Source organism: Antennarius striatus, chromosome 8 (genome assembly GCF_040054535.1).
Source record: "Antennarius striatus isolate MH-2024 chromosome 8, ASM4005453v1, whole genome shotgun sequence".
NCBI lineage: Eukaryota > Metazoa > Chordata > Actinopteri > Lophiiformes > Antennariidae > Antennarius > Antennarius striatus.
This window is the reverse complement of record NC_090783.1, coordinates 17035330-17054541: the sequence shown is the minus strand read 5'-3', so window position 1 is coordinate 17054541 and position 19212 is coordinate 17035330. Positions and strand designations below refer to the sequence as shown.

The 19212-nt window shown below is 43.4% G+C and overlaps 3 protein-coding genes across 6 annotated transcripts; 1 reads left to right on the top strand and 2 right to left on the bottom strand.

The window, feature by feature from the left end:
• Positions 1–3888: 3888 nt before the first annotated feature.
• htra3a (HtrA serine peptidase 3a) lies at positions 3889–7144 on the bottom strand. 2 transcript variants are annotated; one of them, XM_068321269.1, is made up of 10 exons: positions 6489–7144; positions 6246–6345; positions 5909–6137; positions 5360–5554; positions 5184–5216; positions 4987–5101; positions 4839–4907; positions 4711–4768; positions 4474–4569; positions 3889–4313 (listed from the first exon to the last, which is right to left on the bottom strand). In XM_068321269.1, exons 1-10 carry the CDS (start codon positions 6910–6912, stop codon positions 4145–4147), a joined length of 1488 nt encoding a protein of 495 aa, XP_068177370.1. In that variant the 5' UTR covers positions 6913–7144; the 3' UTR covers positions 3889–4144. The 2 variants fall into 2 exon arrangements, with proteins under 2 accessions (XP_068177370.1, XP_068177371.1); XM_068321270.1 differs by having other exon boundaries at positions 4839–4889; positions 6489–7142.
• On the bottom strand, positions 7136–13512 carry crtac1a (cartilage acidic protein 1a). 2 transcript variants are annotated; one of them, XM_068321266.1, is made up of 14 exons: positions 13404–13512; positions 11074–11285; positions 10788–10984; positions 10550–10686; positions 10304–10460; positions 10106–10240; positions 9841–9977; positions 9627–9763; positions 9456–9538; positions 9218–9318; positions 8897–9065; positions 8568–8713; positions 8410–8449; positions 7136–7243 (listed from the first exon to the last, which is right to left on the bottom strand). In XM_068321266.1, exons 2-14 carry the CDS (start codon positions 11271–11273, stop codon positions 7215–7217), a joined length of 1668 nt encoding a protein of 555 aa, XP_068177367.1. In that variant the 5' UTR covers positions 11274–11285; positions 13404–13512; the 3' UTR covers positions 7136–7214. The 2 variants fall into 2 exon arrangements, with proteins under 2 accessions (XP_068177367.1, XP_068177369.1); XM_068321268.1 differs by lacking the exon at positions 7136–7243 and adding an exon at positions 7545–8298.
• A 292-nt stretch (positions 13513–13804) lies between these two features.
• r3hcc1l (R3H domain and coiled-coil containing 1-like) lies at positions 13805–19007 on the top strand. Of its 2 annotated transcripts, none has more exons than XM_068322017.1 (7): positions 13805–13898; positions 14287–14756; positions 14940–15151; positions 15376–15446; positions 16109–16204; positions 16327–16467; positions 17648–19007. In XM_068322017.1, the coding sequence occupies exons 2-7, from the start codon at positions 14304–14306 to the stop codon at positions 17698–17700; spliced, it is 1026 nt and encodes a 341-aa protein (XP_068178118.1). In that variant the 5' UTR covers positions 13805–13898; positions 14287–14303; the 3' UTR covers positions 17701–19007. The 2 variants fall into 2 exon arrangements, with proteins under 2 accessions (XP_068178118.1, XP_068178119.1); XM_068322018.1 differs by having other exon boundaries at positions 13861–13910.
• Positions 19008–19212: the final 205 nt, after the last annotated feature.

Genomic DNA, 19212 nt, shown 5'->3' with positions numbered 1-19212 from the left:
AACCCAGTGAGCTGCTGAGCAAAAGCTCTGCACATTTAACGCTAACTCGCACAGACACGCTCATGACAAGACACACACACACACACACACACACACACACACACACACACAAACACACACAGTCACTTTCATGCACGCTTGCATGTCGATCTCCCCCCCGCCCTCCCTCCCTCACTTTAACTCACACTCAGTCATGTGATAACAGTGTGGGAACCAGAGAGCGTGATGATGTAAGGATGAGAGGACACTTTTCTCACACATGTCTTTTTTTGGATGTTTGTGTTGTTTTTGCAAACCTTTGTTTCAAGGACGACAAACGATAGCGCCACATGAACCCCAGCTACTAATGTTAAATATAAAAGAGCTGCTAACATAATCAACTGGAAATGTGTTCCGATTGGACAGACACACAGGTCCTGCAGCTCATTACGCTCTGATTGGAGGATGATAATGTCATATCTTCTGCTTTCTAAAGGGTGCGGGTTGGTTAGGGTTAGGATTGATAATAATATCAATAATAATAATAGCGCTGAAGAAGAGACTTGAACTGCCAGAGTAAAAAAATCATTTTAACTCTTGTTTGTTTTTATCATTTTACTACTCGTTATATTGTTGTTATATATGCACAATAAATACATACATAAAAACACTAGAGATGTTTTCCAGCTACAGTTAAAACCTGGAGTCCATGCACCCTCATAAACTGTCTCATAGACTTTATAGATGCAATACATCATGGGTATAAACACATTAACACACACACACACACACACAGAGAGAGAGAGAGAGAAAACACAAATGAAGATACGCTGCTAAATTTTTCCAAAATCCCAAGAAATGCCTCTGTCAGGGGGGAAATAAACAGGATTTGTAAAAGAATAAAGACAGGGAGGGATGGAGGAAGGGGGGGATAGGAGAGAGGAAGGAAGGAGTGGAAAGCCTGAGTCAGCAGTCTGCCAAAAAAAAAAAAAGAAAAGAAAAAGGAGTTGAGAGACACAGCAAAGGCTCACAGGATTTAGATATCACTGGAGCCCGGACAAAAGATTTCTGGGCTCACGAGTCGCTTGAGTGTGTGTGTGTGTGTGTGTGTGTGTGTGTGTGTGTGTGTGTGTGTGTGTGTGTGTGCGCGCATGTGTGTGAGTGCGCGCGTGTGTGTGTGTGTGTGTGTCTGCTATGCCAGGAATTCAGTGGTTAAATCTTCAGAAACTACGTGGCCTTTGAAAACCGACTCTTCTAAGCCTCCTTCTTAAGGATCCTCATGAACTGTGTGTTTTAACAGGAACTGGGTTCCTGTGGAGGCGGAGGCGGGTTGTTGATCAGATAATCAGAACACACATGGACCTATGGCCCGTTGAGGAGTCTTGTTGTGTGGCAGATGTTGTCTTGCGTGGTGGAATTACAGACTCTTGTGTTCTCTTTGAACTCTTTGAGGTTTCTTCGCTCCTCTCATCTTTGAGCAGGTTTCCCACAATCCTTTTGGTCAGTGAAGCAGGGAGGCACCCAGTGAGAGTTAGACTCTGGACAGATGGAAGTAGTTAGGGCCTGTGCTACTGTAATGCACGGTTTAACAAGATCTTTTTAATTGAGTCCAATCTGCCTATAGCTCTGCTGCCATGCCAGATGTCCCGTTCTGCAGGCTGCGTCCCCAAAGTTCTTCCAACTCCTAACTTTACTGTGAGCCTGAGATTCGACATTCTGAAAATGAACAGTTTAACTGCAGCTTTTACGTCTCCCAGTGTCTCGTTGCTCCGTTAAGGAGATGTTTAATGACCAGCGGTGGATGAAGCACTCAGAGCTTTATGTAAACTGGCGCTGGACAAGTTTTTTTTTTCTTTAACGTTTTATTATGAGGTGATAAAGCTGATTGCAAAATGTAATGGATGTAAAATAATGATGCCAGAGGTGTTGAGACTGATTGCTAGTAACCCTGGAATTTCATCTGCGACCTAAATCTCCTAAAATGGAAAGGGATGCCGATGAGAGACTACAGGGTAACATGATGCTTCCAGGCCCCTATAAATGAGTCCCAGTCTTTACCTCTATCTCTGTGAATAATGAGCACAACAGGAGCTGGAGGTCCATTATTCCCTGCTGTAACTTTTGCTTAGTATCTTAGATCCAGGGCTAAACAAGGAAGCAAAAGATAATAAATGAAAGACAGCTTCAATTATTTGCTCAAAAGATCCAGAAAATTTAACCAAAAATTTCACTTTTTGGTTGAATTTAGCAGATTTGTTCAAAAGGTGAATCTATGATTTTCTATCATCTGATTAATTATATCTGTACTGTTTAAATGTAAAGAACAACCCAAAGTGACCCCTCAACCACGCAGAACAAAATTCATGTTAAACAAAAAAATAAATAAAAAATTACACTAAATTAAATTAAAATAAATTTAACAAAAAATAAATATTTATTTTAAAGTGTAACAAGATCAAAATCAGAAAACGGTTATGTATGTGAATCTTGGGTCTCAAAAGGTTTTTACTGGAATAATGACAGAAAAGATTTTCCCAGTAGTTGCCGATTAATTTCACTCCAATTTACTATAAAAACTAATGATTTCAGCTTTTTCTCGTACTCGTACGTATTTTAGAATCAATGCTGAGACTACGAGGATAATTTTATACGAACGCTTCTATAAAAAAAACTTAAGCATCACATGCTTGTTGTCCTTTGTGTTGTGTTAGATCGACCCTGCTGGGGGCCAGAGATGTGGGGATCCTGCCACGTCAGGAGGAAACTGTTGTACCAAACATGCCATCTAGTGGTCACTGTGGGAACTACAGTTTGTGTTTGAAGCAGATTCCATCTAGGGAAAATACTGTAGTACACACCCCATACATCACAGAGTGTTCACTTTTATTTGACTTAGAGTCAGTTAAGGAAAATATGGTTTTAATGCGGTTGTATTTTATCCTCTGTCTGTCACACTGTGGGCGCCTGGAGCTCTGCTATGGAAGTGTGTCATAGTGAGACTAGAAACCATCCCACACAAGCATCTGGGTCAGTGACACACACACTCATACACACACAGACACACAGACACACACACACACACCGAGGACTCTGAGAAGTATATTTTCTTTTTGCATCGCATTTCTGCATGACAGCCAATAGCAACACAGTGCAGTCTTTATTCAAATAAGTAGCGGAATGTCTTTCTGTGCACACGTCCCACCCCAGGTGGGGTCACTTTCAGGTGATGAGGAGGGAAAATTTAATTTGTTGAGACGTTTAAAAGGGGAAAACAAAGAATATTTTGGAACTTAATTTGTACGTGACTGCATCCATTTGTAGGGTATACTATTATCAACGTTTGATTTTGGAGTGACCTCAACATAATAAAGAAGTTATTCAGAGCACACGCGATTGATGTGTTGCAATCTCAGCGGTGATTGTATGAGTTCTTAAAACTGACATTTGACTTATATTCCATAATTATATTTTAAATTAATCCAACTCTGGTCCTACGACGGAGCCTCATCACGGCAACAAATTCGCCTCAGTTATACTTTAGCATTTTATTTTATTTTGGAGTAAATATGTTCAGAAGATTGTGTAAAAGTAGTATCACAAGGATTTTCTGCCCTCATCTTCAAGCTACAGAAATTGTTATGCATGAGAATTTCCATTACCAAAAAAGGAGAGGATAAAAGTAACTTTTCCAATAACAAAGTGTGTGTGTGTGTGTGTGTGTGTGTGTGTGTGTGTGTGTGTGTGTGTGTGTGTGTGTGTGTGTGTGTGTGTGTGTGTGGTATCATTTTAGGTTTGTTTGAATAAGAGAACATCTTTCCAATACAGAGGGAAGCGAGGAGGGATGAGAAGACATAAACAGAGGAGCCGCCTGCCCACACCGACAGAACACAACACACGAGGATCTCTGGACGCTTTTATTCTGAAGGTCCTTGAGCTTCTTAAATATACAATGCAATATATTGGTCACACAAGGCTTGCAAGAATCAACACACTGAGTCATCAGAATCCATCTGATGCAACATAAATCATGAAATATGACAGCACATCTTTTTTCTTTGCTCTCATTCAAACATCCCTGCAGCAGCTCACTATTCCACGCTACTCGTGCCAAATGGAACTTTAATGACCCACAACTGTTCCCCCCTAACAGCACATGAGCAGTTCCTCAGTGTGCGATGACTCGAGGCTGGATGCTGAACAGTAAGTCGTTCTCTCCTCGCCGGATCTCAAGCAGGAGAGGCTGATCGCGTTGCAGCGCCTGGCGGACGTCTTCAGCGCTCCTGACTGGTCGTCCGTTTATTTTGAGTATGACGTCACCGTTCTTAATCCCTCCTCTGAAACACGGATCACACACTTACTGATTGGTTGATGGAATGCCAGTAAAAGTGCAAATGAAGTTCAAACGTGCGTGAAGGCCGGTCAGCCAATTTTGGCAATCTAGTGTGTTTTCGTGTGTGTGTGTGTGTGTGTGCATGTGTGTGTGTGTGAACGTACTTTTGTGCCGGGGTGTCGGGTATGACCTGCTGCACCAACACTCCACCGCTGACCTCAGGAAAGTCTGGAATCTGACGTTTCAACTCTGCCACCAGTCTGAGACACATGAGACACAGCAGCAATCGAGATCATGCTAACGGAAGCTTTCATGGAAGGACATGGTATGCATCTTCATTTTGACCACAAGTCTCATAACACTGACTGTGGAAATGTGTGGATGTGGATGTGTGGACTTACACTTTGGTGACAGCGAGCATCCGGATGCCTAAAAACAGTTTCTTCTCTCCAGACGACCCTGAAAGCAGCAGAGAATTGTAAACTTAGTGGAGCTGGAGCCAGGAACACGAGGAGGCCGGGTCGCTCACCTGCATCAGACTGATGCTCCTCTGGAGGTCTCCCGTGCAGTCTGGTCTTCTCTGTTAAAACAACATTTACTAAGAAATAAGCAGTTGGAACAAAGTTTGTCTCCATCAGCGTCTCAAACGCTGAATCCATCTGCGCTTTCTTTCCCACCTTTGCTGTGTTTAGTCTGCGACTCGGCGAGGAAGCGGGTGACTCTGTCTGCGGGTATGGCGAAGGAGATCCCTGCCGTCACTTTCAAAGTGTTGATGCCTATCACCTCGCCATCCTGAAAGCCCCAAATAAACAGAAGTCAGCTCCCAAATCAGTCTTATTTGATAATCACAGTCATCTCCAGCATCACAACTCACCAGGTTTACGAGAGGTCCTCCAGAGTTGCCGTACTTCTCCCAGCAAACATGAAATATGAGACAGTTGGATAAAAAAGGAAACTGACCACAAAGACAAAAAAACCGTGTGTGTGTGTGTGTGTGTGTGTGTGTGTGTGTGTGTGTGTGTGTGTGTGTGTGTGTGCATCAGAGCTCACATTGATGATTGCGTCCGTCTGGATGTAGTCTATGTCTGAGTCCTTGATGCCCAGCTCCTTGCCGTCCCTCTGAGCGGTGCTGACGATGCCGGTGGTGACGGTGTTCTGCAGGGCGAACGGGCTTCCGATGGCCACCACAAACTCCCCGGGTCTCAAATCAGCTGAGCGACCCAGAGACAACACAGGAAGCTTCTTCTGCTCCCACAAAGACACACGACAGACACGCGTGGAAAACAAAGGAAAGACCAGAAGGGTGAAGAGTAGAAGGAGTTTGGAGAAGAAATGGAAAGCACAAAGAAACAGAGTTCAGTGCCCAAATATTTGAGATACGGGTGTGAGAATACACACATCTTTGTGTGTGTGTGTGTGTGTGTGTGTGTGTGTGTGTGTGTGTGTCTGAGTCACATGAACGTCTAGCAGCACACTGCCAGACTTTGGCACACACACCTGTGGGGATGTGGGTTCTTGTTGTTGTTTTTTTTTCAGGGTGGGGGGGTGGCTGGACCAGAACCTCTCCTGCTCCGCGGATTTTTTTTTTTATTTTTTTACCTGAGGGTTGAATTTGACCTTGATGGTCGCGATGTCGGCCTTCCTGTCCACGTCTCTGACCACAGCCTCGTACGCGTCGCCATCGTGGAGCTGCACACGCAGCTGGGGTCTCCCCGGTACCGTGGTCACCGCGGTTACCACGTGAGCGTTGGTCACGATCAACCCCGAGTGGGTCACAATGAAACCAGAACCGCTGGAGAGACGCATGTGGCGTCCGAACAAAGGATGTCTGGAGACAGGGAGGGGAAGGACGTGGGGAGAGAGACGTCTTGTTTCCCTCACGGCTTGTCAGTTTTATGATTTTTGAAGAACTTTGAAGGACGTAAACGTCACGCACCTCACAGACAGTTCAATGTGGACAACTGCAGGCGCGATTTTCTCCACCACGTCGGCGATGAAGTTGAACTTTTGACGCGGGCTGCCGGGATGAGGCTGACCTACATCCACACCGTGACATTCATTCGTTTAATACATGTTGCTTAATTTAACTTCATCTTAATACTGAAGGTTAAAACACTCATTTCACATATTATCCTTCATCATGAATACGTTGCCATCTGCTTTGCGAGCATTCCTCTACCTGCGTCCGAAGGCGCGCACGATCCTCCGTGCGCTTGGCTGATGGCTGGTTTTCCCTGCTGCTGAGCTTTACGGCTGGCTGCTGTCAGCCTGCACACGTTACCGTACGTTCTCCCGTCATTTCCACACACTTCATCCTCCACTCTACAACGGCAGATCCCTCTGGAGCCACGCCGACTCCCCGCGGCGAGCATCCTGCACTCCAAGCCATCCCCGCAGGGCAGGTCGCCTTTGCGGGCGCAGGGGTCTCCCTCCCGTGGCGAACACACCAGGCAACAGTTACATTTATCCAAGACGTACCCGCTGGGGCAGCTGGGGCTCGGACATGAACTCAAATCGCACTTTGATGGACATTTCTGAGAGTGCGCAGCGCCGGGGAAGTCGTGCGTAAAAAGCAGCGCCGCTGCAATTAAAAGAAAATGCATCGTGATCCTGAAAATCCGGGTGGGTTTGATTTATCCTCCACTTTATGTCGTGTAGAAAAAGTTTGTCCCTCCAAACAGCGAGTTTGTCTGGATAAAAAAAATTATCTCCCCCCTTGTTTCCTTCGTCCGCGGATCTAAGCCACTGTCCAAAAGTGACCGGTCCAATGAGGCTTGTGCAGGTTGAAATCAGGACATTGCTGACTCATCCTCACCAACATATGTTGACAGACTTGTGGCCCTTCATCAGTCTGATGAAGGAGTGATGCCGGAGCCCCCAGAGCGCACTGGAGCGGGGGAGTCGTTCATGACTGCATGTGATGACGTGCACCACCTAGTGGCCACAGAAACACACAACACCTTTATAGAAAAGTTATTGTTTCCTCCTCTGCTCGTCCTATTTGCGTGTGACTGATGTGCATCCAAATTATAGGTATCTTGTTCTTTCCCTTCCATACGCCTCAGTAGGACATGACAAAACTTTAGCTGCTCCTGCTATGAAGAGCTAAAATGTCTGCAGAGTGAAAGGCCTCTTGTGTTTCATACTGATTTAATGTATGAATTAAAAACATCACACATTTAATCTTTAATTATGTAAAAAAAAGAACTTTAATGATTTTTATGACAAGCTTCAGCAAGCCTACATGCGCACTCGACTGGATACAGAACACTGAAACAGGTCATAAGGCATCCGATCTATCCCAGAATTTCAGTCTTCTTTTGTGACATGGTGGGAATGCACTGGTCACCCATCTCCTCAGACAAAACAGGACACGTTCAATACAATTCTCTCCCACTTAGTGCACATCACAGAAGTCAGGTCTGATAGTAACTGTCTGCATTCAAAGCTGGAAGAAGATTACCATCCCCTAAGATCTGCTAATACGGACAACGTCATGAAACACTGCAGCACAACTGTCTTACAATAGGAGGCCGAAGAGGAGCGGATGCCATCATAAAATGGGGCCAGTGCTGCAAGAACAGAGGGACAATATAGGAGGAAAACAAGACAAAAAATGATGGAGGACAAGAAAGGCAGACATTAGATCAAGAAAACACAGCGGAAGGAGGATGAGAAAAGGCAGGAGAAAGAGAACGAACTGCTGATGCCTCGTGTGCAGAAACAGCCAGGAAGTGACATCGACATGGCACATGCCTTGTTAGCTCTTGTTCAGCTGGTAGCGGACTTATGAGAGATACTTTAGCAGTAGCTGTAGGAGTGATTCATTAATAAAAGGGTGGGACAAACTTATTAAAGTATCACAACTACCAGTAAACAAAACAACAACCCCCTGAAATACTGACAAAAAGACATCACAGTGAAATGCTCTGGAACATAAATTCCAACAGAATTTTTCTGTTAAATTCCATGCGATTATCCTCACAGCTCTGTAGAAATATGAAAATATAGGGAAAAAAATTAAGAAAAAAACAATACAGGTTGTTTTCTGATTGAAAGGACTTCATTTAAAAACTACAGTCATGAAAAAATGAGCTTACCTGCACAGAAGCTGTTCCTGACGATAAAACCTTTACCACACTAAACAAAAGAGACGCTTATCGGCACTAAAGCCAAACAAAGAACTGAAAGTGATCTTGTGTCAGGCATCTTTATATTTCATTGGTTAAATGTTTTTATTCATGCTGTTGATCCGTACCTGTGTGTCGTGAGAAAGCACGGTTGCGTCTCCTTCTTTGGGATAGGCTACCTCCACCACGGAGTTCATCTCACCAGGCTGCAGCGTCCGAGTGAGGGAGGTGCCATCGGGCCAAGAGACCTCCATCACCGTCACCTCATCGTCTCCTTTGAGCCGCGAGTGGAAATAATCAATTTGAATCAGACAGGATAAAAGAAAGGCTTTCAAAATAAAACAGGCCATGCAATGAAATGAACAGGTGGTTAATGCATGCCATAAAGTGATAGCAGTGGTTACCAAACTTCCTCTGAGACTAGTGTCACCGAGTGATGGAGAACAAGGGGAGGTACCTAAACCAAAATGTGCGACGGGCTCCATCTCACACAGGTACCCCGAGCCTCCGTCAATGATGCGTGTGTGAGCTCCGCTCTGATTGGTGAACGCCGTTACTTTAGCACCGCGGGCGAAAGCTCCAAACCGGGTGCGAGGGATGATCCGCAACCAGTTGTTGGACGAGCCCTGGTGAAGATCGACAGCTCAGGGTTTATTTTTGTCATTTTCACTCATGAGTTCCATCTTTTCAGATATATTAATCCACTTGTGATTCTCAGAGTCATCTGGTGGCCCTTCTTTTTTCAACCAATGACCAACAGGCACCTGAGCATACACACCTGTGTGACCTTGTAGACAGAGATGGGCTGTTGGGCGCTTTCTCCATGAGCCAGTAGCAGGTCCAGCTGTCCATCCCCGTCCAGGTCCGTCACAGTGCCCCCTGTTCACACCCAACACAGCTGTCTACACAACCGCCAAACACCCCCACCCAGCCCTCTAGACGACCCTTCAAATTAAGAGCTTTCAGATTAAGAAGAATATCGTGGGAGAAAATCCCAGACGCAGCAAGTAACTGACCTGTTCCTCGCCCCAGCGGCTCTGCAGCATCGCCCACATTTAGCTCCTGGATCAAAGGGTCTGCATCAGTTCTCCTCGAAACCCTGTGAGCAAATAATAAAACCTTCATACCTAAATAATAAGACGCGGAATAATTCAGGATGAGTCTGAAGCTTCTGGTTATAAGGTGACCTGAACAGCCTGTTTGGGGCTTTGCCTCTGTAAGCGATGTTGTTGAAAAACACGTCCAACTCCTTGTCGTTGTCAAAGTCGGCAGCGATGACTGTACGGACAGGCGAAGGAGCAGCAAATGTACCACTGGCAATATTCTGCGTGAGAAAACACCATCAAGACTTTTTTTTACCAGCTGTGTTCGTTTTCCTTCACTGTTCTGCACACTCCTTACCCGGAATTTGGAGTCGCTGTTCTGCAGTAAAAGTCTGTGTGGGCCGTTCCAGTTGCCGTAGACAATATCAGTCTTTCCATCACCGTTAAAATCGGCCAGAGCTACGCCTCTGCCATGCTGGTACCGGTCCTCCACGCCTTTAGAAGGTGACATGATGTTAAAAACCATAAGGTCCGCTGGTGTTGTACTGAGAAATTCATTCCTTTTAATGCTTCAGAATTCCAGTTCTCTCCGCTTTCAGCTCCTTAAATGATTTCATTCTCACCTGACTGTCTGGCCTCATCCACAAAAGTTCCATCTCCATTATTCTTAAACAAGAAGTTGGGTCCGTTCTCGTTGTCACAGAACACATCTGACCTGGCCCGGTTCAGGATTGGTCCAACCACCACGCCGCGCCCACCTGTACAGAATCTGTTTCAGCTGACGGGGAAGTCTTTTAGTCGTGACGGAACTGACTTCTGACCTGTCAGCTTGTTGACCCCGGCCTCTGCAGCCACATCTGACAGAGCGATGATGCCTTTGCTCACATCACTGTCGTTTTCATTCATTTCCAAGAGGGCGTGGGGACCGATGGTCCCACTGGCGTAGTTGGCCACATAGATGGAGTAACGGCCCGTTCCCTGCAGAGGGAAGGTTGGTAAAAATGTGAATAACAGGCAATAGAGACATAAATAATACGTTTTTTTAGAATTTATAAACAGTTACTCACCTTTCTGTCAATACAAGCAACTGAGCGTCCCGCCATCCACGAAGCAACGCCACGGCGCACATTGATCTCGTCGCTCAAAAGGTCTTCAAAGCATCCGTTACGAAACTTGAAGAGCTTGTCGGAGTAACTCGCCCGTCCTGAATTTTTAACAAGTCATTTATAATCAGACAAAAATAATAAATACATCATTCTTAAACTATTTTGTGGACAAAGGAGGACATAATAAGGAAGCTTTTACCAGAGTAGGCATTATTTGTGTTGAGGAAGTAGATCTCCTCACGCCCATCTCCATCAACATCACAGGCAGTAACCCCAATAGCATTTCCTGCTTGGTCCCTCAGGGAATAGTATGGAGAATTTGTGTCATCAATAGCAATGTTGACCAGTCTGTTTTGGATGTGATCGTACTTCAGCACCAGGTTGGGCCCGTTGTACCTGAGACAACATACCACACACTTAATGTATGCGACGCCATCACATGTGATGGAAATCATTCTTTAACATGCTGTCGATCTCACTCTCACCCTGCCACCACCACCTCCAGGTCACCGTCACCATCCACGTCTGTTACAGCCATCCCATAGTTGAGCTGTGTGGGGTTGTTCAGACGGTCGGGAGGAAGCATCGCCTGCGTTACGTCCAACAGCATGGGCTCAGAGCTCTGGGCGTGGAACTGATCCCCCCCCAGTCCGACCACGAGAAGGAGCACAGCAACAACCCACATTATCACTGCCACCTGGTAGAACACAATCCACGTCTTTAGTATGCAGCAAGACAGAAATAAGGAATTATGATGGATGTATGATGAATTAACTTGCTATGTGTTTGTAACATAACAGACAGAGGATAAGAAAATCATGCAATCAGGGTGCAGGGACCATGCAACGATAGAAGGACTTTAATTCATAAAGAACATGTTACAATAATTCACAAGGAGTTTAACATCCCCACCTATATATTTGAATAAGCTCACTTGAAAAGTCTCATGCTGTCACACTGTCACCAACTCCTCCCACTACCTGTCAATCAAGCACCCAACCAATCACGGCACCCCACCAATAACGGTGCATCTGCCAGAAGGAATCACGTGAACAATATGGTGTAAGGCATCTGCTACGTTAGGAGAAGAAATAACTACACATGGACTTCCCAGTTAACATAATTTTAGAGTTTCCAACCATTTTCATCTTTTTGAGCAGAGTCCAAATAGCAGGAACGACACAGAAAACGGAAACGATTTCTGAGTGAAACTAGCTGTCTAGCAGGAACAGTCTGTCCAGCTACGGTTTCCGTTTGGAATGGGACAATCGATGTAGAATCCAAAATGCTCCTCGGGCATCTGACAACGACGGTCTTTCAGTAACTACATACAGTTCTGTTCATGTAGTCAGCTAACAGAACTATCACTTCTCTAAAATTTCTTTTCCACTTGCTCTTTTGACAGGTGCCTTTTCCTTTGACGTTAGCTCCTCTCCCAGTCTCATGATTAGTTAGCTTTCTTTCTCAAGTTAGCCTGCTAACATTCATGTACGGCAGGGGTGTCAAACTCATTTTCACCAAGGGCCACATCAGCATAATGGCTGTCCTCAAAGGGCCAGATGTAATTTATAAATGCAACTACATATAACTGAAATGCAATGAAATGCAAAATAAATGTAATATAAATTGAACAAAATAAATGTAATATACTCTTTAACTACTCCTTAATGTTAAATAAGCAGGAATTTATTACTTATAACTACTCCTTAATGTTAAATAAGCAGGAATTTATTACTTATTGAAGTCACAAACATTACGGTCGCTCAGAAAGAAAAGTTTGTTTCTATGTTATAAAATAAATCCTTTTAATTGGTCGAGTTATGAAGCCCACAGAACTCCATCAATCAAAGACCAAACTATCCAAGAGAAAAAAGAAAAATAACATCAAACATAAGTTAGGACATTCATTTTGTTAATGTCCCGACATTTTTGTCAGTGTTAAAATGGGCTGAATTACTGCATTGTGGGTAATGTAATTTTCTTTTAGACACTGCTCTCGCGGGCCACATAAAATGATGTGGCGGGCCACATTTGGCCCCCGGGGCCTTAAGTTTGACACATGTGATCTACGGCTTGGCAATGTCCCCCAGCACATGATTTGCCAAAACAAAGTCGTTACGTCACCATGTTAATTTTTGACTACGTTGGGTGTGGTTGGTTTATAATACCAATACTGTATGTACTGAGATGGTTTGGACATGTCCAGAGGAGAGATAGTGAATATATTGGTAGAAGGATGCTGAGTTTTGAACTGCCAGGCAGGAGACCTAGAGGAAGACCAAAGAGGAGGTTTATGGATGTAGTGAAAGAGGACATGAAGGTAGTTGGTGTGAGAGAAGAGGATGCAGAAGATGGGGTTAGATGGAGGCAATTGATTCACTGTGGTGACCCCTGAAGGGGAAAGCCGAAAGGAAAAGAAGAAGAAGATCGTAGAATTTCCACAAGTTCCCACTAGTAACAATATAAATGTACAGTATATATTGGAACACTGGCTTTATCACTAGTAAATAGACTTTTCCCATACTATACTACACTATATACTATTTTCGAAGAAATAATTCTACATTAAAATAATGAATGATTTTTTTTTTACATGCTTGTTAAGTCACAAAACATAATATCCGTTATGCAGTCTTCTCTCACACCAACTACCTTCATGTCCTCTTTCACTACATCCATAAACCTCCTCTTTGGTCTTCCTCTAGGCCTCCTGCATGGCAGTTCAAAACTCAGCATCCTTCTACCGATATATTCACTATCTCTCCTCTGGGGACACTGGCATGCAGAAATTTCGTTGCATGAAAAACCCGCTTACCGGACAGTCTGCAGCGCCGCTGGTGAAGACAGAGATGGAGATTCAGGCTCGTACCGTTTCTTTAATGTGGTCTGACTGCACCTTACAAAAGTCACCGGCTTCAAATTTACGAAACAGCTTGTGTAACGCGTTTAAGGTTGACGTATCAGCAGAAGGCACCGTGACCAATTCTAGCGTTGACCAATAGCGAAGCTGTACCTCTGTGGGCGTGTCTACAAGAGGAGAACGTCTTCTCTTGTTGTAGGCGCTGCGAAACAAAAATATTATATAAAAAAAAAAAGAATATAAGAGACATCAAGAAAAAATTAATCAATTTTCTTCATCCTCCGCAGCGGGTCACGGGAAGCTGGAGTCTATTCCAGCTGGCATGAAGGCAATTATTACTCTGATAGAAATACAGATGAACCGTAAATGAACTTCATTACCCAGAATGCTGTGTATTCGTCGTACGTCAATTGTGCGACGAGAATTTGTTGCTAAACAGACCAAACACGGGTAAGCTGAGAGGTAATAATTATCCTAGATAAAATTACTAAACTTACTTTGCTAAAAAATGATGAAACATAATTAAATTTTGATCTATGTTTATATAAATTCTCGTTGTTTGTCTTTGATTGATAAGGATTGTACCCGCAGCTAAGGGAAGAGGAGCTCATTTAAACTAGCTAAATTAGGATGCTAGCTCCAAGTAACTGACAATTAACCTTTTAATTTATAGACCATTTTTTAAATTAATTGACTGGTTAATGGTGTTATAATTAAAAAATTATACGTTATAATTCCCCTTAAAGACGGCACGGTGGCGCAAAATATTTTAGACATTATTTACTTCGCTGTTATTTCTTTACGTCTTTTCCTTTTTTTACTTTCCTCAACGATCAAGGTGTTTAAAATCATTGAATGATGGACTCGGATCAATCAACAGCAGACTGCCCTCCAGCCCAGCCAACACCCACACCTCCATCTCAGTCAAAGAAGCAAAGTCAGGACTTGCATCTCCCCAAGCAACACAATCGTGGCTCCAAAGACAAAACTCAGACCCCAGGAGAAGCTAAGCCAAGACCCAGACCTCGCTACACAGACAAAGCCAGGAAGAACACCAGAAACAAACGGGACAAGGCCGGAGCAGCAGATAAAAGTCCCACTGTTGGAGGTGAGATACAAGACGCTGACAAGGAAGAGCAGCAACCAGATGTGCAGCCAAATGGACATCCTGTCCCGACCAGTGTGGAGGACGACACTCACTTGCAGCTGGAAGCAGTTTCGCTCCAGGAAGAACAGGGAAATGAGGAGAGTTGGGACACCTTGTTCAACGATGATGGAGATTGTCTGGATCCCCACCTGCTGTCAGAGGTGAGAGACTGGAATCCGCATGTCGCCACTAAACAAAGTCACAATAACCAGAGCCTCGTGTTGTCTAGCTTGAATTTTATTACAACTGAATAAATTAGAATTATCAGCCTGGTTTCTCCCCGGGTTTTGCCATTTCTGTCATCTTCAACTTGTCCTCACCCTTCGTTTGCCTCACTCCCCAAGCTCGCTGTGAAAGAAGGCAAAAAGAAAGAGTCGATCCAGGAGCCCAGGTTTGACTACTACAACATGGACCGATATGATGATGATGATGATGATGATGATGATGATGATGACATTGACCTCACCGAGGATGAGCTCTCTCACATTGTAGAGATCTACGACTTCCCTGCGGAGTTCAGGACAGAAGATCTCCTCAAGTTATTTCAGAGCTACCAGTAAGTAGGAATGTGGTAGTAATGTACCCATGCTAATCTTCAAAGTTTTTAGTCTGAAAAATAGTCCCCATTCATCAGTTAAGGTTTCACATCCTGCAGCATTTTAGGATCAACATTATAATCAAGCACTATTATGTATGATACAAGATATAACTGTGCGTAAGAAACTTTTGTTTTATAGGTTATTTACTGTTTTTTTTTGTAATGTCTCACTGTGTTTTCAGACAGAGAGGCTTTGACATCAAATGGATTGACAGCGCACATGCTTTGGGCCTCTTCTCAAGTCCTGTAGCAGGTCAGTGGAGTGCTGCTACCTCACAATATGTTAACCTCCTTAGTTTCACGTTTTCCTGCCACAAAACTGTTAAATAAAAAGGATAGTGGACCCTTACCAACACATTTTCACTGAAAAACCTCATTATGTGCATTGATTTTGTGCTGCTGACCTGCAATTAGACATTAAACTTATTCAAGCCCTTACTCACTAATATCTCTAGTGTAATCCTTTTTCTTCTATAACCTGCTGCAAACGTAATGTACGTATATCCAATCACCGGCTTCTGGCAGACTTCTAGCTTCTGGAATATTCCTGGTTAAACTTCTGCAGCAAACTTCTCCAAATCCTACTGTAAATTTTGTATTTGATAGAATTCAGAGGACTTAAATGACATTGGAATCCATGTGACCCTCGACATGCAGCAAGTTTTCAGTGTACAAGGAGGGAGAGCAGTACCAGAGAATCTCTGAGCCACCACCATAGGTCTCTGTCAGCCGGGGTTTCTTTTCAGCTTCAGCTTCATTCTCCTGCTGATCCAGAAGCACCAAAATGTGTCATTTTGTTTCCAGCTGCATTATATGTTTTTGTAAACTGTATGAGAAAATTTGACGTATTACAAATGTCATCATTCGAACAATGTTCACCATCCTTTGAATAATTTCTGTTTCTACTTTTTTCAGCAAGAGAAGCTTTAAGATCCAAACATCCTCTGATGAAATTGCGACCTCTTTCCAAATCCTCCTCTGCCGTGAAGGCCAAAGCCCGTAGCTGCTCAGGTAAAAATACAAAGAACCTGCCCTTGCAGTTCTCTATCAGTTTGTCTTTTGTATCTTGCCCATGTAAAAACCTGTGTTAATATGTTCTCTCCTTGCATTGTATTTCCCTTTCCACCACCCAGACTACCTCCTTCCTGCTAAAGAGAGACCTCAGACGAGTGCAGCACTTGCGCGCAGGCTTGTGATCGGTGCCCTTGGTGTAAAGACTAACATGACAAAGGAGCAGCGAGAAGCAGAGAGGAAGAAACTTCAGGAGGCAAGAGGTAATAAATTTATACCTTGAGATACGAGTTTAATTCGTTGTGTGACTTGTGAGCTTTTAAGTCACACGTCATCATTTAAAATGACTAAAATCATCTTAATGCTTTCCAGCCTTGTAATAAAAAACACCCCAACCATCTAAATTATGAAAAAACAACATATTTATCAACAAATAGACACGCAGACTTTACCTGTATATAATTAATTATATATAAGTTACGTAAACAATGATAAAGTATCTTGTTCTTTCCCAACATGTGGTAAAGAATGAGATCCGGTCTCAGTTGATGTTATATCCATCCGCTAATTAGAGGTGGTGTCCTCAGGTACGGGTCGTATCTCGGATTTTGCTCGTATGTTGAACAGAAATATGGACAGAGCGACGTCTCGTATCTCAAATAACTCGTATGTCCAGTAGCTCGTATCTCGAGGTACGACTGTATCCACCCATCCATCTGTTTGTTTGAGGATGAGATGACCTTAATTGTCTCATGTTCAGCCGCCTCCCTTCCTTGCGAGTGTTGCTTTAGCCTATCTCAGCTGGTTCTGGGCGAGAGGCAGGGTACGCCCCAGATGCATCGCCACCGCGGGACAAATTTGCAAATATTTTGATTGAAACAGTCTAGAGGCTCATCTTGGGTGGGCCGTGCCTGAAATTAATAATGTGGGGTTAAATGTATGTGACATAAATAGAACACATGGGCTCCCAAACAGCATTATCTGACTCCATGTCTTTACATCACCGAGTTTTACCACATGGGGGCGCTGTTTGCACTCCTCACAAGAGGAGGCGCAGCTTCCTATAATCAGTACAGCAGTCATTTCCTTTTACAGATGGAACATAAGTATATAGGCACTTAAAACCACAAATGGCTCTCCACTGAACAGCCAGTGAGGACCAGGAGTATAGACAACTTAAAAAAGCTCCTTTGTTCTCTGAGCTGGTGCACTGCTATGCCCTTTATTTAGGATTGCAGCACGCACAGTGAATGTCAGCGCTGGAGTGCATCACAAGCTGAACATTGTGTCCTCTGAACGAACGCCACGTCTAGTCGCGTCCAGAGAATTTACAGCTGGCGCTGGATCGTTTCCCCTGCGACACAAATTTAGAGCAATGAATCTAAATGTTTAGGTCAGGGCTGTCTCTGATTGATATGTTCTGCTGTGTCATTAACCTTCCAGAACAGAAACGCTTGGCGGCCAAACAGAAGGAAGATGCTTGGGAGGGAAAGTGACCGGATGACAACTACCCCCTCAAATATTTCTTTTCTTTTTTTTAACTTTTCTTGATTCAGCGGAGGCAGAAGTCTTTGCTGTTTTCTCTTTGCTGTAATTCCTTCTCAGTTGGACACGCCTGCTTGCTACCACACTTCCCAGAAATGGATTCCCACCATTTTTTTAAACATTTTTTCAAAACTGTCCTTCACCAAGTGACACCGAATGCCTCATCTTCCCCTGTACATTTTGTGGCTGTGTTACATCAGATGAGAGCGTCTGACTACTATTCCTTCACCTTTGTGTCTGTGCTACAACCAGATGTAATGTGCCAGGTGTCGTATTGAATATCGTGACCATGGTTGGTGACGAAGCGCTGAGCCTCATCGTTTGTGAGTGGTGACTAGTCATCGGACAGATTTAGTTATGTGTCTCTGTGTGGATATGATTATTTAAATGCTTTTAAAGATGATACAAGTTCATAATTATAGACATAATTTAGATTCATATTTACGAAAATATGAATATGGATTCCAATCACATCATGGAAGATTAACTTTTGTCTACATGCTTAGATTTAAAGTTATTTGTAATAAGTTTCAATGATATTTTTATCCCTTAAATTTAAAGTTTTATCTGGCAGATTTAGTTGACATTTCACCAGCCTGTTAGAATAAAGAATTACTTTTAGCACAATCTGTGTCCAACGCAAATATAAAAATGTGTCCATCTAATCATGAAGATTAGAAATTTTTAGCCAAAGATCTGTCCTGGAGCAAAGACAACTTAAACTGTTAACATCCCAGTTAGAATCCAGTTAACAGCCTAGTTAAAAGTCCTAATGGTGTGATGTTCATTATATGATTCTGACCACGTCAGTCTATCCTTAGAACTTATTGTCACATTATTGTTGTTAATATTGAATTCATGTAAACGTAGATCTTAGGGGGATGTCGTTTTGTGAGGCATTATTCATAAAGTGAGAAGCAGAAATCTTATATTGGTGAAGGGAACCTTAGAAACATCACTCAGTGGAGCACACACCTCCGTCGATACTGAACAACACTTGTCCAGATTTACACCAACATGTACTGGATGTTTCCCAAACCCACGTCCTGTCGTTTCACTAATCGTCTAGTGGTTTTTCTGTCATCCTGCTAAAACTGTAAACCAACCAGCAAACAAAACGAACGGACTCTGGTGAAAACATGGAAGCTTCTCCGTGAAGGTGAAGAGGAGTGTGAGGTCTCATAGTGGCAGCACAGCAGGGAAAAAACATGTTGGTTTTACTTTGTTATCGTGAATAAGCTGTTAAATAAAAGATAATCTGAACACTGATGCAGTTTCTGTTCCTCTTGAGAATTTAACGTCAAGATTTCATCACAACTCACTGAAACCGTCTTTGTAAAGTTGAGATTCTTGACTCCAAGTAGATTTAACTGGTAAAGACGATGTGTTCTGAAGTAAACGGCAAACTTCTTTTTTTTTTTTTAGTTCTCTGTCAGAATGATGGGCTTCCTGACGCGGAGCAG